General features: G+C 29.3%; 2 protein-coding genes across 2 annotated transcripts; one reads left to right on the forward strand and one right to left on the reverse strand.

Moving 5' to 3' along the window:
• Positions 1-1,165: 1,165 nt before the first annotated feature.
• On the reverse strand, positions 1,166-8,346 carry LOC123305348 (influenza virus NS1A-binding protein homolog A-like). Its single transcript, XM_044887038.1, has 9 exons — positions 8,185-8,346; positions 7,673-7,882; positions 6,874-7,050; positions 4,814-5,639; positions 4,410-4,661; positions 3,387-3,512; positions 3,099-3,290; positions 2,870-3,022; positions 1,166-1,802 (listed from the first exon to the last, which is right to left on the reverse strand). Exons 1-9 carry the CDS (start codon positions 8,305-8,307, stop codon positions 1,594-1,596), a joined length of 2,268 nt encoding a protein of 755 aa, XP_044742973.1. The 5' UTR covers positions 8,308-8,346; the 3' UTR covers positions 1,166-1,593.
• Positions 8,347-16,286: 7,940 nt separating this feature from the next.
• On the forward strand, positions 16,287-19,491 carry LOC123300134 (facilitated trehalose transporter Tret1-like). Its single transcript, XM_044882665.1, has 3 exons — positions 16,287-16,527; positions 17,228-18,344; positions 19,467-19,491. The coding sequence occupies exons 1-3, from the start codon at positions 16,344-16,346 to the stop codon at positions 19,489-19,491; spliced, it is 1,326 nt and encodes a 441-aa protein (XP_044738600.1). The 5' UTR covers positions 16,287-16,343.
• The last annotated feature ends 533 nt before the right edge of the window (positions 19,492-20,024 follow it).

Below are 20,024 nucleotides of genomic sequence, written 5' to 3' on the forward strand. Positions count from 1 at the left end.
GGACAATTTGCATGAAAATTTATTAACACAAGCGCTGATTCAAAGAGAGTCAATCGGACACTTGCCCCTTCAGAAAGTAAACTATTTCAAGTAATTAGCAAATAACTTGGATAATTTTATTAGCCATAATTATACTTGAATAGTTCATAGATGGACTTAAATATCTCAAAAAAAAAAAAAAAAAAAAAACGTTAAATTAAACTCGATATTTATAATTTTTTGAGCAAAAATTACCCGATACCCAGTTTGATAAAATGTCGAATTTGTTTTCGTGTTCTTTTTGAGTTTTTCAAAAAGGAGAAAAATTGCTATGATTCGGGAAAGTATTTTTGTCTGCGTTTTGGATAAAAATCATTTTCTAGAATAATTTTTACTCAAAAAATGCAAAAATCGAATCCAATTGACAATTTTACATGTAGTTTTTGAGATGTAGTCCATAATCGTGTAATATAATTATTTTGGTTATCTACGAACCAAAAAATATAAAAATCTACACTAAAAATATAGCGAAAATAGAAATACATATAGCCTTTCGTGTAATATTTTAGTGGAAATCTCAAAACTATTCAATCGTTAAAAAATTCCATTATGTACTTTTTAGGTGAAAATTACTTTAAATACCAGTTTTCATCAAGTTCTTAAGAACTCTCAAGTTTTGTAAATCCCTTACATGGCTTCGAACAATCACATACTTTCTCTCTTTTTCGACAGGCTTGATTATATGTCGATGTTGTAACTAGTTCATATCACAGAGAATATTTCATCATCGTTTATAATGAAATACCATCGAATGATTTATTATTTATGAACGCAAGTAATGTCGTACATGTGCGATCTGAGTGCAAACTTATGGCGAAATATGATAGCTTGTGAAGTTTTTTAAACAAAATGCTAATGAAAATCGTTTTATAAATATATTTATACTTTGTGCTTTATATGCTCAATTTTAAATTGTTTCAAGTTTCTTAACGAGAGTACGCGACAGTCACAAGCATTCATTGCATACAACATATGACAACGATATTTTCAAAGTCATCTATGTCTTGGTAGAATCATCTATGTCTGATTCTACCAAGATCTATGTGAATTAGAAATTGGGTAAATATTCATTTTTTTAAATTTAAAATTGAATTGAAATAACAAGAATTAAAAGAATATTTTACACTTTGTTTTTTATTAACTTGCATCATTTATGAAACTGATGTTTTATTCTTTTCAATTTACAATATTTATTATTACAATATAATGAATTTGAAAATTCATTTTCTTTCTTTTTTTACAATACAATCTCATGTATAATAATAATAAAACATAAAAACTGCACATGCGTACAATTAGTAGAAGATTTGTTGTATAATATATAATATAATTTTGTATATTTGACGGAAAAAATGCTTATTAGATAGTGGTTATCGATAGACACACATTTAATATAGTTGATTGGATGATATTATTCAAGATAATACTAGTAAACAGACAACGTGTTTTGATATATTGAATTCATCTTGAATATTTTAGATAGAGTGAATGAGGATGAATACTACCTTGAAGTAGTTATGGAGTGATGGAGAGGAACAAGAGAAGTGGTTGGATTTATGTTGATATTACTGTACTCGTTTCCATTTTAGTATTGACACCACTGTTGCTCTCATCCACGGAATCAAATCCATGCATCAGACTATATTTTAGACTATCGAGATTGAATTCAAGCATGTCACTTATTTCTTTTGTTTTCGGTATAAAAGTGGTCCACTCGTTTGAATATTCGTCCAGATATTCAATAGAATTTAAAAATGTTTTTCCTAAAAAAAAAAAAATATATATATATACAATATTTGTTCTCTAGTAGTCCGCTTTGCTATGGCAAAACACTGGGCTTTGGGATACAGCGTTTTATAAAATACTAAATAATTTTTTTAAATGTTACCTATAATGAGATAAAATCGTTAAAATTTGAATTTTTTGATTAATTACGGCGAACTACAATATACTTATTACAACATACAATATACTTATTACTTGAAACAGTATTATTTGAAAAAAATTAAAATATATCTTTGGTTGTAACATTTTGCTTGGACTTGATTAATTAAAAGGCCTGAAATATATGCGTAAATTTTTTTCGTAGCGGATATTTGACGTCTTCATTCGCGTTAACACACATACGACGGTAAAATATCCGTGGCAATTATACTAAACTTTCAAGCAAAGGGTAAATTTTCATTAAAGTTAATTGTGTTTTTGTGACATTGTGCCATCATTGGTTCTAATCTTTCTCTACGTTCACGTGGTTCAAGCCCATTATTAGGTAGACTTTTATATCGACTCATTTACACTTTGTAAAATGATTAGTGAAAGTGTTTATTAACAGCAGTAAACCCGTTTGGGCAACATGTGTTTAATTCTTTAGTAATTTTACGAGTAGTTCAGTAGAGTAGGCTTAGATTAGTAGCTCCGTGGACCGTAGGTAAATTTCAGTTAATGATAATGAAACTTACTAATAGTTGTAACACCGACTGATCACTCACATAAAGAAAAAAGAAGAAATACTATTTTTTCTAGGTTTAATTACCAGTTTCGTGAGATTAATGGTTTACTGCTTATTAATTGGATTTGATAATAGTTTACAAAAAATATACAGTTTGGGGTGTAATATCAACTACCATCAATCTACATGAGGTTGTTATTTTAACATATTTAACGGTATTGTATTAGTGATCTCTTTTTAACTTACGATAATTTGTAAGAAAAGGTACAAAATGTATTTTCAAATAATTAAAGACATTTTTATGTATAAATCGATTTTAGTTAAAATAATTAAATCATACTATTTTTGTTCACGCTTTAAGATGAATAGATTGGTTTTTACCTGAAAAGCCTCCTACTGCATATAAGCGATTATCGACAACAGCTACTGCAACATTAGCTCGTGGTGTGGTCATACTTGGTCCCGCAACCCATGTATTGGAATCTTCGTCAAAGATTTCAGTTGTACTCAACGATGATGTTCCATCCGAACCACCTATGATAAATATTACGGTTAGATAAAATGAATTTTAACTATAACAAGGTGCCAAAAAAAATCCGCCCGAACTTACCAATGACATAAAGTTTATTTTTAAAAACACAAGCACCACACCCACGCCGCGGAGTATTTATCGTATGAGAATATGTCCATGTATTCTGTTCAGGATTATAAACTTCAACAGAGTTCAGACAATTCCAATTGTCTGTTCCTCCAATTGCATACACCATATTATTAAATGGGGCAACACCAGCTTGATGTCGGCCTATTGAAAATGTTAATTGTAATTTAAAATAATACTGAAATGTAGTTTGTTTTCAGTATCGTGTAGTACTACAGTTCGAACAAGTATGTTACAAACCAGTATTTAATGGGGCAATTGCGACCCACTGATTGGAACTTGTATCGAAAATATCACATTGTTTAATTCCAGCTTGTCCATTCCAACCGCCAATACAGTAGATTTTATCATTGAGTGTACACGCACCTGGAAAATATTTTAAAAACATACCCCACATTTTTTAATAATATTTAAACAAATTTTTTAAATAATATATAAATTTTATAACACCATATTGTTTTACGAATGTTCTTACATAAAAATAAATTTTGAAATTATTACTAGGAAATCTGCCTAAATTTTCGTTTGGTGGGGGAAAACGTATCATATTTAAGTAAGTTCAGTTAAGTAATCAGCTGTATTGAATTAATTTCTATTTTCGTGTTGGAAAGATAGATACTGTAATTAAATAAAAACACATTGAATATAACAATATGAAGGACATTAAAATTAGCCCGTTAAATACATTTGTTATCAAAATTTCAACCACATCGGACTAGCTTATAACAAAATTATGAAGACTTTCGTTTTAAATGACGTTGTAATTGTAAATCACCATGACTTTTTAATAAAAAAGTTTCTAAAATAAGTATACATATTGTAATATTTTTGTAGTCATACTATGTTGAAAATTGTAAGATGATGTCTCAATAAGAGTAGACCTTCTCCGTATTATATGTGAACATATTTTTAATATACCATTTGGACCTTCCCTATCTTAGGTATTTATTATCGTTTAATCCCCATCTTCGAAGGTTGTCTTTATGTGACAGTCTATTTTCTATTGTCTAAAGGAGTAACTAAAACTCGATTATTTCCAATATTTTTACTATTGTCCAAAAGAGTACGTACCCCGAACTTGAGTATTTCGTTTTGAAATTGCTTTGCTTTAACTTATTTCTATCCAAGCCACTATTTATGGGATGTTTCTAGAATCGTTAAATATATTACCAGGATATTCGATCTACATTACATATCAGTAAGTAAAATAATTCGCAAAACAAATAAAACCATAATAAAAAAATTAGTATATAAATTTCATACCATGATTAGATCTAGCAATCGGCATTGGCATAGATTTTTGCCACTTTAATGGCGTGTTACTTAAATTCAATTGTTCAACGGAATTTAATTCTGTATGACCATTTGAACCACCAAGTGCGTACACAATACCATTTACAAATGCAATTTGGAATCTTCCACGATTTTCACGCATATTTGGAAGGTTTATCCATTTATTTGTCATTGGAATGTATATTTCAACTGTCTTTAAGCATTCCACACGATCATATCCACCTAAAAAACAAACATTGAAATTATTGCAAGAATAGATGCGTAATAGTTAAGGAGGAGAATGATTATTTTATAAAATTAGACAACCGATTTTTGTTACTAATCATTCTACCTACTTGAAAATAATTATCGCTCATAGATTTGATGAAACTTACCGCAAACTATTAACGAATCTTTCACTCCCAAACATCCTACGGCACACTTGCCAGAACTCATTGACGAAATTGTACAATATAAATCTGGTTCTTGTTCGTAAGAAAATGCAGCAGCAATATCAGAATCAGCTCCAGTACTGCAGGTACTTATTGGCGTATCACTTCCATTCAAACTACCAGTATGACTTCCATTATAGAAATTTCCGTTTGATAAAGATAATTCAGGTGGTGTCCGGCTTCCATTAGTACCACCATGATTACTGACAACACCAGGTGTATTTGGTACGGAATTAGATGTTGTTGGTGGATTTAAACGTAATTGTACTGATAATGTGGTTAAACGACCACTTAATGTGACGAGTGCAAGGAATGTATGTTCAGCAACTGTGGATGATCCAATTAAATTCCAATCTTTATCAAATTCTTGTTCAACATCTTCCACACCTATATCTCTGGAATAAATAAGCACACGAGGTTTTGATGGTTGTCCTAAACATTTACGTTTCTGTTTTTGAGAGTTTGGTCCATTTTTAAGTGATAGTTTCTTGTAATCACGGACCATATCTGTATTGGAGACATCTTCTGATGGTAAATCCGAACAATCTTGTAATGAGTTATCCATAGCTAAATAAAGCATGTGCATCTTTTCATATAGTGGTGGTATTTCAACGAGATCATTTAATACTTGTCGTTTAATCCAGTCTAATACTAGATGGCATAGTGAATGAGGATTACCCAATGACATTTCTTGTCGTGTTTGACTTAATATTTCAACTTGGACACAGTTTAATGATAATAATACCTTGTTTTTTGTAAGATTGTCGAACTAAAATAAAATAATCTTAAATTATGGTTTTTCGATTTTGAGATTTGAATATTATTTATTGCTAAGTTAGTTTAAAGGAATTACGTAGCTCATCACGCAATTTATGCCCATCACACATAAACTACTAATGATATTGGGCTGGGTTATTAATTAATTTTTTTGTAATAATTAGTTAGTGTTTAGTACCACTACGACTTTCTCTATCACTAAAGACAATATATAATAATACTACAGCCATAAGATAATTTTGTGTGGAAATACTTTATCAAAAACCATAATCGTCAATAGTATTTTAATTTTAAGATGTCAGCGCCATGAATTAAAAAATGTAAACCAATTAGTACAGTCAAAGATACAACACATTGAGGAAAATGGAATAAATCGTTCACTTTTTGCGTTCCGTTAATGTTTCTATCTGTTACTCAATAAATTTTTAATTAAATGAAACGTATTTATGAAACGTATAACATATACGTATTAAATGAAATGAAACGTATAACATTAAAATTAAATGAAATGTATAACATATACGTATTACGTATATGTTATACATTTTTAACATTACTGATATACATATACGTTGCCTTTTTAAGTCTATTTTATATAGACCGTTTCATTGAACTAACAATTGATTGTTTATTAACAAATAGAAACATTTTGCAACTATCTCATGATGGTTTACGAATGCTATTTGACGCCTAAAAAATACATTCCACCAAGTTTTAGCAAAAAAGGGGCCAGCTTATGTCGTCGTTAGTCGATTTTACTGTACTAAATATTATTACTTAACAGATTTTTTTCATTGAATCAAAAGACGCTTATCTTTAAACGAAATTTTAAGTTTTTTTTAAACCAAACTTGCCTTGAAGCATGTTACTTCTCATCTTTACCTTCTCGCGACACTTTGGAAATTTATGAATGATTTATAACAGATTTTTAAGATAATTAGAAAAAAAAAAATGATTTTGTCTGATCGCTCTGCTACGTTCATAAATGAGTGGACTTTTAGTATTCATTCATTTTATCATCGATTTGTTGCGTGAAGTATAAGAGGTCTTGAGGTCAATTTCGAATCGTTTAATCAAACCTTGTGGATGTTATTTTTGTTACAAAATAAATTGGTGAATAAAAATAAATAAAATTCAGTTGTTTTTGGGTTATGACTGCAAAGCGAAACGGGTTGAGATTTTACTTAGCAATAAATATATTTCTTTCTCATAATTAATTCACTTACTTCATTTGCAATAAATCGATCAACTTGAGCAACAAATTCACGATTTTTTGCAATGCCTGGTAATGATCTTGTCTCAATACAATTTTCTATATTCAAATTTTTGATCAAATGCTGAATACATTCTTTTACAACTCTGTCCATTTTTAATTGGCATGCTGCCAAATATACGGCCTTCACCTGTTTGCAAAAAAGTGAAATAAATAAAAATGAATTAGAAATAATGAATGAATGGGAAAATTTTACGACAGGAAATAAAAATTTGTTGTGCCAGACTAATATATTTCACACAAGTGTGTATTTTCATTTGAACTTTGTACTACCGACATAATTTTAAAATGAAACATTTTACTATGTCCACATGGCATTACTACTAATAGTTTTTTGTTTTTATATTTATCAAACGACTAAAAATATATATCACAACTTAAGCTATGATATCTTCACGCAATGAGGTGTGAAAAATTTAAATACCAACTAAAGAGTCTTGTTTAGCGGCAGCTAGAGTATCACATTTTGAATGCCTGATTTTTGACTAGTTGATAATATATGATTGACGTTGCTGAGATTTATTTCATCTAGTAAAAAACATTTCCAAGTTTAATGCACTTGTTAATGAAAACTATTCATTGAGTCCACAGTGCGAAAGACAATATTGTTTTAGGTGTCTCATTTTAAGTAGGAAAGTCATCAATATTCTTCATAAATTGAACAAATGTAATGAACAACTGAATAAAGAAAAAGTTCCCAAGATGCACACAACCCACGTAGATCTTAGAAAATAGTTGAATTTGTTACAAACCTGTGCTTGTGGAATTTCAAGTTTAGATGTGTAAGCATATTCCACTAAACGATGTAATGCGAATTTATCAAAACCACCATTTAATTTGTATGTAATAACATTCTCACATTTTCTTACGTTATTATCTTGATCCGTGGTGAATAGTTCTAATAAATATGGGGATGCACTAGCTAATACACATCTATGGGCATGGATTTCGGTGTTTCCAACCTAAAAATAAACATAAAATCAATGACTGAATCTTTTTAAAATACCGTTTATACATTTTACCGCCTTTGATAAAATTTTTGTAAGAAGGTTTCTTTTAGATTTACTCGGCAAGAATGCCTGTCTGATTCGTTTAAAAGGAAACACTCTCTATAAATTCCCTATTTAAACGAATTTGATTTAAAATCAATTTGAGGGATTTAATAAATTTTTTCAAGTTTTTTTTTATCGGAATAACAACGGGCATTGCCTACAACCCCAAATATTCTAACTAGTAATTCTAATTTATAAATTTTAATACTTACATGTAAAATAACATCACAAAAATGTTTATTTTTTCTCATTGTATTTAATGCTTGTAAAGTAAAATCTTGATGCTGAGTATCGAAAAATATAAAATTTGTATTTTCTATAATTTCTTCTTCCATTTTTGTATTTGTATATAAAAAAATTTCTGTATATAATTTATTTAATAAATTTTTGAACTAAAAAATTTCTATTGTTGTAAATATTTCTTAACTTTGTCTAATTAATACTATTTACTGAAACAAAAGAAAACAAATTATTAGTAATTATTTTTTTAATAAACAATAAAAATAGATTTCTAGAGGATTAATTGACTCTTAGAACGACGTTATATTGTGGAAAATATATTACTCTGCACTTACAAAATAATAGGCGTTAAAATCCTTTATTTTCCTGGAGGGCAAGTCAATTAAAATGTGATCATTGCTCCCTAATTTGGCACTGTTCAAAACCAGAGAGTGTTGGATTATTGGAATATAATGTCGGTTTTCCACTAAACGGACAAACAAAAACAAAGCTCAAATAATAACTGAACTTTTCGCCAACTTTTTAAGATTGGTATGTTTTGCGACAGTTGGATAATAATAATAATAATAATAATAATAATAATCAACTATGGCAAAACACGCCAGTCTTCAAAAAGTTTGGTTTTTATTTGAGTTTCAGTTCTCTGATCTTTTTTGGTAATTTTTTTAATAAAATTCGATTGGATGTATCGGACATCGAAGTGCCGACTTAGTGAGATTGTACTGTAATAAAAATCTTAAAAAATCAATAAGTAAAGAAAAAACAAAATTTAAATTGGCGATAAACTACGAACGTGTAAAGAATTATGTGAAAAAATACATAAATAAATTTACCCCAAAAATTTTCAGACAGTTATTATTTCTAAGCAATCAAAGGATAATAATTTAGCAAGTAAAATTAATAAATAGGGAAAAATTTTAAAGAACATTTTTCAAATTTCATAAAAAATAAAATAAATTTTAATAGTTTTGAAAAAATTGATAAAAATAAACGAATCACGTGATTATTATTACGTTGTAAAAAAGTACGTAGTTATAGATTATAGTATCATATGAATAATTTATTAATAAGCTATATTTTAGATTCTGGTGTAATTAATGTAATTAATAAATTAAAAATTTATTTCGTAGTATTTAAGTTGTTTACATTAACCTAGTATAGTAACGATAGTCTAGTTATAAAATATCGATAAGTATGCGTCTAATGGGAACTATTTGAATCTTATTCCAGAAGAAATTTCGGAAAGAATTACAAAGATTTATTTTGTGGTCAGGCTGTCATTTTAATGTATTTGTCATTTTTTTAATGAGTTTATTGTTCAGTCATGCTGAAAATATTTATTTTTGAAAATAATTAGGAAGATGTTCACTTTTATTTTTTAATTTTTGTTAAAAATAGTTTCAACTACGGTGAATATACGTATTTTTCTAATACATAATTGGTATATATGTATTTCGCATAGTACTTGACTTAAAAAAAAGTTGGTATCCAAAGTTAAAAAGTATTAGAGTCTTGTATTATATCTCAAAGCGCAGGGGGTACAATGAAAATTAACGAAATTTTAGTTTACATGCAGAATTTGAAATGAGGGAAATAGATCCTTTTTTGAAGGAGGAAACTACTGAAGGAGTATAAATATTAACAAAGATAATAAATGTGAAATCTAAGATATTTCGATTGCATCAATTTTTGTATCATATGAATACGTATTTCGACTAACATGTTGGCATCATCATTTTGAATTAGCTAATCGTAATTATAATATATTAAAATGGTCCACCCTGTATATGCATCATTGCTGTAATTAATACTTTTAAAATGTACCTACATTCTTTTTAAATTTGGAAAATTTAAAACTGTTTTTAGTCACGTAGTTATTTTTAATTTATAAATTTTTAATTACTTCACACAGCCAAGATTTTGAACTAATTAATTTGACAAAATCAATTTGTAAATTCCATAAAATAATATGAATTTATGTAAATTATTGTCCTTTATAAAAATTTTAATTATTATTTGATATGAAAGACTGCACCATGCTGGCCAGTATATGGCCAGCCATTTGTATATGGCGTACATCAATATCGATATATTTGATAAAATTGTCAAATAGATATTTATTATTAATTTAAAAATTGAAAATGAAACACATAAATAAATATTATTATAAAAAAAAATTGTATCTTTATCTAAAATTCATTTAAAGATACAAGATACATTTAAAATACAGTGGAAACTCGATAACTCGAACCTCGTTAAGCCGTTTTCTTCTTCACTAAATATGCAGTATCTCGAATTAGTTAGACCTTGTAATTCGAACAAAATGTTATTTCCCTGCGAAGTGTTGATAGTACATATTTATTTATACTCTGTAACTCGAATTTCAAAAAGTAGACTGTAAGTCGTAGTGAGTAAAATATTATCGTGCCTTTCTAAGTCGAAATTTCAGCAAGTAAATCCTCTGTATCTCGAAATACTTATTAGGTCAAAAAATCATTAACTCGAAATTTTGTTCATTTCCCTTGAGGTTCAATTTATCGAGGTTCCACTATATCTAGATAAAGATTCAGATATAGATACAAGATACAAAAAAATATCTAGATAGTATATCCAGATATTTTTATCTAGTTATGTTACAACACTGAGATATAAATTTACGATTTTTACCTAACTGTAGTGTATACGTATATAGAAACAATCTTATCAGTCAAGTAAGGTAAAACAATGATTTAGTTATAAGAGTTAACCATAAAACAAAAAGTTTATCTTTTGAGACCATCATGGAGTCGCTAGGTATTATTATTATTAGTCGGATAAAGAATACATAAAATAGCTATTCTAAGGGAGTCCTCAATAACAGCTCCGATTTTGATGATTTTTTTTCATAATGATTCTTTTTATATATTATTTAAAATCAGAAACATTTAAGAGGAGGAAATAATCTGGAGAGGGGATTGGCAATGTCGCGACTGAGATATCGATACACAGCCTAAATCTTCAATGGTAGAAGTTTGAAATTTCGAGAGGATATTGATTTCATACTTTGGGTGTCATTTAAGAAAATATATTTTGAAATTCATTCCCTAAAAGGGTGTAATAGGGGATGCAAGTTTGTATGAAAATATATACAAACCGTCATTTTTGAGTTCACTACTTAACCGATAAACAAAAATTATTTCACCTGTAGAATGCTACATTATTATCAATTAGAATGGGTTTTATTTTATTTTCTAAAAAGTTAAAATCCATTTTTATTATTATTAAGATAAAATAAATTTTTTGTGGAAAAAAAATCACGCAGGAGTGATTTTTTTATACAGTTTGTACATATTTTGTTTAAATAATATAAATAACTAGCAGTTATTCACGTTATTTAATGGATTTTAAATTTTAGTGTGAATCTCGAATTGTTTTGAAAAGAAAATACTGCTATGTCACTTGCTGTAGCATTCTATAGATGCCTTGTTATTGAAAACTCCCGAGTAAAAACATTCTTTTTCATTGATGCGACTATATGATTAAATTTATATTTGTTTTCATGAACAATTTTTATTGAAAATGTATAAAAAATAAATTAAATTTTTTATTGAAATAATAAATTCTTAAAAGTTATCTGTTATATTCGTCTTGGTCTCTGTCAATAACCGATTTATTGTTTTGTTTACATGTAAAGGCTTTTGCATGTAAAATGATAGAGCTTTAAACTAAATTAAACAACTTATGTATGAACTTGAGTAAAATAAACAACTTGAGTATGCGAAATGTATAGAATCGGTTCGATATCACCATTGGCATTATTTTTGCTTACTTTTAAGGGCGTTTGATCAAATCCCACGTTTCGAGAACGTTAGCATGTTGTACATTTACTAAAACGATTGTTTTAAAATTTCTAACCAAACGCTAAAAAATGGACTCATATTCACAATATGAACTAATGAAGAAAATCATGTGGTAAGTAGCTCAAACTGAACACTCATTTTGATAAAAAACTTCAGTAATTTGCATGCATTGTTCTACATTGCAAGTAATATTCCATAATAATTACTTTAATATTAAATATATCGCGTTGCCCAACGAAGCTGCGGATAATGTTTGGTTGGTATCAAATATCATACCAATTGCCACTAATTGCCCGATTCGTATTAAAGTCAAAATTATTGATTTCCGTCAGAAAATTAAAGAAGCTAGTTTGTTGACTATTTTTCGATAAAAAAACGCTGAATACAATGGTGACAAAAAAAATTTGTAACTCTGGACTTCAATGTTTTCAGAACAAGTGCATTAAGTTTTGCCCAAAAATTTTCATTTTCAACCCCATAAAATACTATTTCAATTTTTTTTAAATGTAAGATATCTCATTCGCCATAAAATACAGTTGTTTCATTTTATATGAAATATCCTTTAAGTACATTAAAAATATTTGCATATGATTTTATACTTTCAGAGTAGCTATAAAAATCATTTTCAAAATTTCCTGGTGTCCCGATTTTTTATTAAAAAATTTTTCTTTTTCTAGAATTTCATATAATTATATTTTTTGGTTTCGAAATATTGATTTTATCAAAATTGAAAAGAAAACTTTTACGAATTAACTTGTATCCGTTTTCGACTCAATCGGTAAATTAGAAAACTGGAAAAAATTGTGTTTCTGTTGAATTTTATATGAGTAATTAGAGACCAAAAAGAGCAACGAAAATTCAGTTCATTTTACTATTAGAAAATTATATTAGTTAGTATTTTGGCCATATCTACTCATTAAATGAACCCAATTTTTGTATTTTTAGGTCAAAATTACTGTATATTAGTCAGCTTTATCGAAATTGGAGACAAAAAGTTGTTATCGTATTTTGGAAATTTTCTTAACGGACACCCCTCGTGGAAAAGTCGAAAAACACAATCAACTTTTTGTTTCGGAATTTGATAAAATTCTTTGGACAGAGTAATTTTGATTTAATACAAAAATCGGGTACATTTGGAAACTGATCGAGTATTTTCGATGATAACATTTGTAATCCTGTAAATCCTGTCTAAGTACATTTACTTTTATTTAAAATTAAAGTATGTATTCATAAATATTTTCAAATATTATTTACAATAAATTCAAATTAATAACATTTAATTAATAAACAAAATAATAAGTGGATAAATTGAATACGGAATTATAATTTTTTTGTAAATAAAACGCCGTTCATAATCGAAATCGATATTATTTAATTATATACAAATGTATACTTTATTAATACAAATATGATAATAATTATATATTATTCATTTAAATAATATATATCAAGTTAATACGAATACTCAAAATTCTGTTTGTTAAATCCAGTGTATAAAATACAGTCAAACCTGAGTAAGAGAGAACTGGGTAAGCGAGAAAACTCTACAAGTGAGAATTTTTCTCAGGTTTCAGACTTTAACCTTTCCAAAAACTCTATAAGTGAGAAACACAAACATGTATAAGTGATAGTGGTTTTTCCTACCCTAACCTCTGTAACTGAGAGTTTCTCTTGCATGTACCTCTGTAAGCGATGATTCAGCATTTGCTATGTATGACAAGAAATTATGATATACTGCGTTTATAAATACATATTCTGAATATTATCAATAGACCTTTCTAAGTGAGACAGACCTCTCCTGTACTTCTATAAGCGAAAAAAACGGTCTCTTCAATTCTCTCTTAGCCAGATTTGACTGTAATTGAACGAGTCAGTCAGTACCTCTGACTAACATAAACGGACGCCAACGAATTTTTTCATATAAATTCAAGAGGTACAGTGACGAATCGACATAAATTCGAAAAATATTTGCTGAAGGCTCAAGAAGGGTTGGAGCACTGAGTCAATTTTTGAACTAAGAGATCATAACAACGTACACAAAGATTAGAGAATACAAAACAAAATACGCCCAACAGTAATATATGGTAGCGAGTTGAAGTTGAACCAAAAAGAAAAACAGACACTGAACATATGGGAGAGAAAAGTATTAATATTAATATTTGGAGACCGACAAGTAGGAGATCTCTGGGAAGGGAAAACAAACCAGGAATTATACGAACTATATAAAGAAAGAGCCCTGCATAACAAATGTGATAAGATCACAGAGATTAAGATGGTTGGGGCATGATTTCGATTCCTCTTAGATAGAACAGCGAGACAGGTACTGATCAGAGCAAATACCGGAGAAAAAAAGAGAGGTAGGCCCAAGACTAGCTGGATAAAGTCAGTTGACAAAGATTTGAGAGAACTGGGAATTGGAAACGGAAAACGAAAACAGAAGTAGATGGAGACAAGTGTGTTTGAAAGCCAAGGACCTTCTAAGCCATAGCTATATAAACTCAAGGAGTGAGGTTTTGGATTGTTTTTTGAATTGCAGGGACGCACGGGCCTGAGAGCCAGTGACAGTAAAACTGCACTTACACGAATTTCGAAATTTTGCATATGAATCAATACTATTTAACCATAGGTGCAATATGGGCTAGGTGTGCTAGGATATAACGTAATTTTTTTTAAATTATTATATTTTTAATAATCACATGTATTTTGCACTTTCGTGGAAATTAATTTGTACGAGACAATTTTATTGCAAATTTTATCTATTTTTAGGAAAATTTGGTGTGGCAGTTCTTATCGTGGCAAAAAAGTCTGCCACAACGATTTTGATAGTTCGGACCCTCAATTTGGAAACCAACTTTATTGAGGGCACACTTGTGAAAATGGGGGATAGGTTCGTAATGATATCAAAAACAAAAATCCAAAAAAGTTTCCAAAAATAATCCAAAAATTTGCTCCAAAACAATCTTTTTTGGCGATTTTTTCGAAAAAAGCTGTTTTTTGGTTTTATATTGGTTTTTTGATTTGGTAGCAGGTAAATTTATATAATTTTAATAGTTTTCAAGTTCATTGTAAAATTATTAATAAATAGTACGCAGAAAATTTGTTTGATTGATTTGCTTAATGAGCAGCAATTAATTGAGCTGTATAAGGTACATCCTTTAGGAACCAGATCAATAAATTTTTTATTGAGAAAAGTATTGCATTCATTGATTAATTATACAAGATGGAGCAAGTAAGTGTGCAATTTTGAAAAAGTTGTAAAACAAAACCTCATCAATTTTTACTAATTATGTTTTAAGAAAAAATAACCCATATACAAAAAATAATTTGTAAAAATTCCATGATTAGTTAAAAATTCAAATTGATCGATAGTTTTTCGAGGGTTATCACGCATCAAAATTTGGTACACATGCACACATACCTACATACTACTGTGCCCAAAAAATAAGGCGACATTGTATATATTTTGAAAATTCTTTATTTATTCTTTCAAATCAATTTCATTCCCTTCAAAGTTATCCCCTACCGATGCAATGCACTTATGCCAACGGATTTTCCAATCTTCGAAACACTGATTGTAGTCACTTTCCGGGATTGCCTTCAGTTCCGTCTTCGCTGCGGCTTGAATCTCCTCTATCTTATCAAAACGGTGTCCCCGGAGTGGTCTTTTGACCTTGCTGAACAGCTAGAAATCGCACGGCGCTAGATCAGGTAAATACGGTAGTTGCGGAACGATATGGGTTGAGTTTTTGACGAAATGATCACGAATTATGAGTGCAGTATGGGATGGTGCATTATCGTGGTGTAAAAACCATGAATTGTCTTTCTACAATTCCGGCCTTTTTAGGCGGATAGCGTTACGCAAATGACGCATAACGTTCAAATAATATTTCTTGTTGACTGTTTGGCCGGGCGGAAAGAATTCATAATGCACAACAAACGCGCGCAGTTTAAATTCAAATGTCACCTAATTTTTTGGACGCAGTATTATATACAGATAAAAAGTGATATTGTTAATATGATAGACACAAAGATACCATAAAATTCTTTATTTCAATTTTCCAAATTAAACCAATAACTTTCTATGAAAAACTGTATTTTTTAACATATTTTATAAGACATTCTATTTACCTTACTAATAATTTGAAACACGAAAAATTGTAGAAATTTTTTTGGAATAATTTTGAAAACAATGTATACATTTTACTTAGAACAAATTTTTGTGTGTTAAATAGCGTTTCAAGAGTGAAATTAAAACGATTTTCTTACATAGATGTTTCGAATATTAAATTAAAATGGAGATAAGTTTAGAAACAAGGCGATACTCATCGCTCGAAACAGAAATTATAACACAAGAAGAACCAAAATCAAACAGTGTCTTAATAATACCGAATAAGTTTCCATTAAATCAAGAAAAAAAAATTTCTTTGTTGAAACAATTATTCAAACTTCGCGTTCAACTTTGCATTTCCTTAACAGGTATGTACATACACACAAGATACTAATTATTAATTTGTGATTTAAAAAATTATGTGTAAAATGTATTCGTTCTATTCAAAACGCTAGAAACATCAACCTAGAGTACAGCCTTATCAACAATGAAAAAATAGGTCAAACAAAAAATAAAAGTAGAAATTTCAAAAAGATGAAATGATGTTCGCATAGTCACGTAAATCTGGTGGTATCGAAAGATTGTGGTAGTTCGTTTGTCAACCAGAAAATTTGTTATAAAATTTGTCCACGAATGGAATTACCAAGAGAACAAAAATGTTTTTTTTAAAATTATTCTGCGAAAAATCCTATTTAGGTCCTGAGCACGCTGTAAAAATTTCAGCTTGATATCATTTTTCGTTTTTGAGTTATCGTGTTGACAGACGGACGGACGGACAACCAGAAATGGACTAATTAGATGATTCTATGAACACCTGTATCAAATTTTTTTTCGCAGCATCAATATGTTTAAGTGTTACAAACTTGGGACTAAACTTAATATACTATGTATATTTCATATATACATGATATAAAAACCAGGCAATTAATGCATATTTTTTTATCATTATGCAATATAAGCACTACATAGAAATTCAAAGAATAAAGTACATACTCCAAGATTAAATATATGAAAATTTCGCACGCGTCAGATAGGTGATAGTACTAATTTGTTTATAACTTTGTTTAGCCTCATTACTATCATGCATCAGTGGTATGCATTTGGGATGGATTGGTCCTACCATTTTAAAATTGTCATCAAAGGACTCAGAAGTACCACTTACAACAACCGACATATCATGGCTGACAATGATGTTACCATTGGGCGGTATAATAGGCCCCACATTTGGTTCAATATTTTCAACATATTTTGGGCGTAAGCGAGCAATATTAATAGGAACGATACCATCAATAATAGCATGGACTCTAATATTTTTTGCTACAACAAAATATGAATTATATGCTGCACAATTATTTAGCGGTTTAACAGTAGGTACTTCATTTGTAGTATTACCAACTTATCTTGGTGAAATTGCTTCACCAAATATTCGTGGCATTTTAGCAACACTGATTGGTTTACAATATTTTTTTGGAGTAGCTATAGAAAGTATTATTGCACCTTATGTTTCTTTAAAAGTAAACGCACTCACAGGTGCTGTGCTACCAATATTTTTGGTAAGTATTTTTATATGGATGCCAGAATCACCATATTTTTATGTAATTAAAAGAAAATGGGAATCTGCTAAAAAGACATTGAAGATTTTAAAACAAGATTCAAATATTGATGAAGAGTTTGATGGCATAAAGTTATTTATTGAAGAGGAAAAACTTGATGCTACCACATTAATTAGTTCATTGCGTTTAAAAACTAATCAATTTGCAATTGGATTAGTTTTGGCATCGATGACAATTCAAGAATTTTCTGGTATAAATGTTACAATTGCATACGGTGAAATGATTTTAAATATCGAAAATTCGCCAATTAGTGCACATGCTGGTGGCATAATTCTCAACCTCATTGGTATATTCGCTTCATTAATTGGATGTTTAATGGTAGATAAATGGGGGCGTCGGTCCCTTGCACTATTATCGCCTTTTGGTGCAATCGTTCCACTCATATTAATTGGCTCATATTTTCATATGGAATACGTAAATTATAAATTTAAGAGTATGGAATATTTACCGTTAATTGGATTAATCTTACATAAAATTACATTTAGCATCGGAATGGGTCCTCTACCATTTGTTTATTTGAGCGAAACTCTATCTACAAACATAAAAGGTTTTGCTTCGGTTGTAGCTTGCACGTATGGTTCGATATTTCATTTAATTTTAAATAAATTGTATCAAAATTTCTGCGATTTGTTTGGTGTTCATGTTACATTCTATTGCTTTGCCTTTTGTTGTCTAATAAGTGGGATTTATTCATATTTTGTTTTTCCCGAAACAAAAGGAAAAACTTTACACGAAATACAAAATAATTTTAAACACCGACGGTTTTTACGGTAAAGTATATTTAAATAGTGTATAATGTCATTAAAAAAATTAAAACAGTAATAAGACAGCGATCAGGTGAACTTCATTTATCATCATAACATAACAATCAGTTACCACATTAACGCAGTTGGTTAGCCAGATAAAGTCTTGAGCAAGTCCAATAAATTGAGGTTTGGTCATGGCTTGGATTAAGACTGGTAAACCAAGGCGGAATTTATTACCTTTGACCAAAGCTGGGATAAGAGCTGACAAACCAAAGCTTTTGTAGCCACTGCTTGTTTAAGCCTTGGCTAATAAACCAAGTTTGTAGTTAATAATTCATAATTATGTTTTTTTTATAATAAAATAATAATGGAGTTAATCCTCCGTTTTTCTAACATATGCCTATAACAGAGGCCACCCACACCATTATTTGTTAATATTTATTTATTTAACTACATCCGTATATACACAATTATAATTTATGATGTGGGTAGAATCGGTTATTTCGTTCTTATTCAAGCGACGACAATGTGATCAATTCTACCGCCCCCCATTAATTATAATTTTTCACACTCCATCTGCCTGGATTCGAACCCGCAACCTCCCATTCAATAGCTAAACGGTCAAAGAGTAACGCCTTAGACCGCTCGACGACTGAGCCGTTTTTTTAATAATATATTAATAGTACAGTGAATTGTCAAGAGAGCAAAGGTGTAAATCAGTAAACATGTATACAAGATCCAACCGCAAGTGAGGCAAAGCCATTTATTAAAGTGTACTGGCGAATAGGAATAAATCTCAGTACTCGTAATCATTAGGCATTTCGTCACACCATTAGTACACTCTGTATCATACAAAAACTGCGTAAATGAACCAGAGATCCTTCTCCAAAATCTTGTATATTTTTTCCTTGTTTTAGAAAATTATACTTATACTTTTCCCTGTTTCAGAAAATTATACTTTATACTATCTTAATTAAAAAATTTCACCTCCCTAGATCCGCGCTTGAATTACAGTGCCCAAGACTAGCGTCAATACGTATTTTTTTCGTTTTACTAACATTAACATTCTTGGCTGATATTGAAATAATTGATAAAGAGACAAGTGTCATTCTCACGTGTTTTGTTTATATTATTATTTTGAGTTATTGATAAGATAAAATTATAGCATGTAAGATTTTTTAAATAAATTGCATAATCATTCATTTAATTTATAAAGTATACAGTGTGTCCAGGGATAAAGGTATCTATACTTTTAAATTTTCTTATTTTGCATTTTAAGAAAAAAAGTAATTCTTTATAAAAAATTTTGCTTATTCTGAAAAGTATGTAGTATTGTAGGCATATGAAAAACTTCTGAATAATGTACAGAGTAGCCAAAAATTTGGAATCCATTGGACGCCATTTTTCTAATATGGCAGCGCGAGCGGCAAAGTTACGAAGAAGCAAAGTGGAAATTCGAAAAAATCACTCATTTTCAGAACTCCCGGAAAACTTTCCAGGTGACCT

The sequence above is a fragment of the Chrysoperla carnea genome, chromosome 1 (genome assembly GCF_905475395.1).
Source record: "Chrysoperla carnea chromosome 1, inChrCarn1.1, whole genome shotgun sequence".
Classification (NCBI taxonomy): domain Eukaryota; kingdom Metazoa; phylum Arthropoda; class Insecta; order Neuroptera; family Chrysopidae; genus Chrysoperla; species Chrysoperla carnea.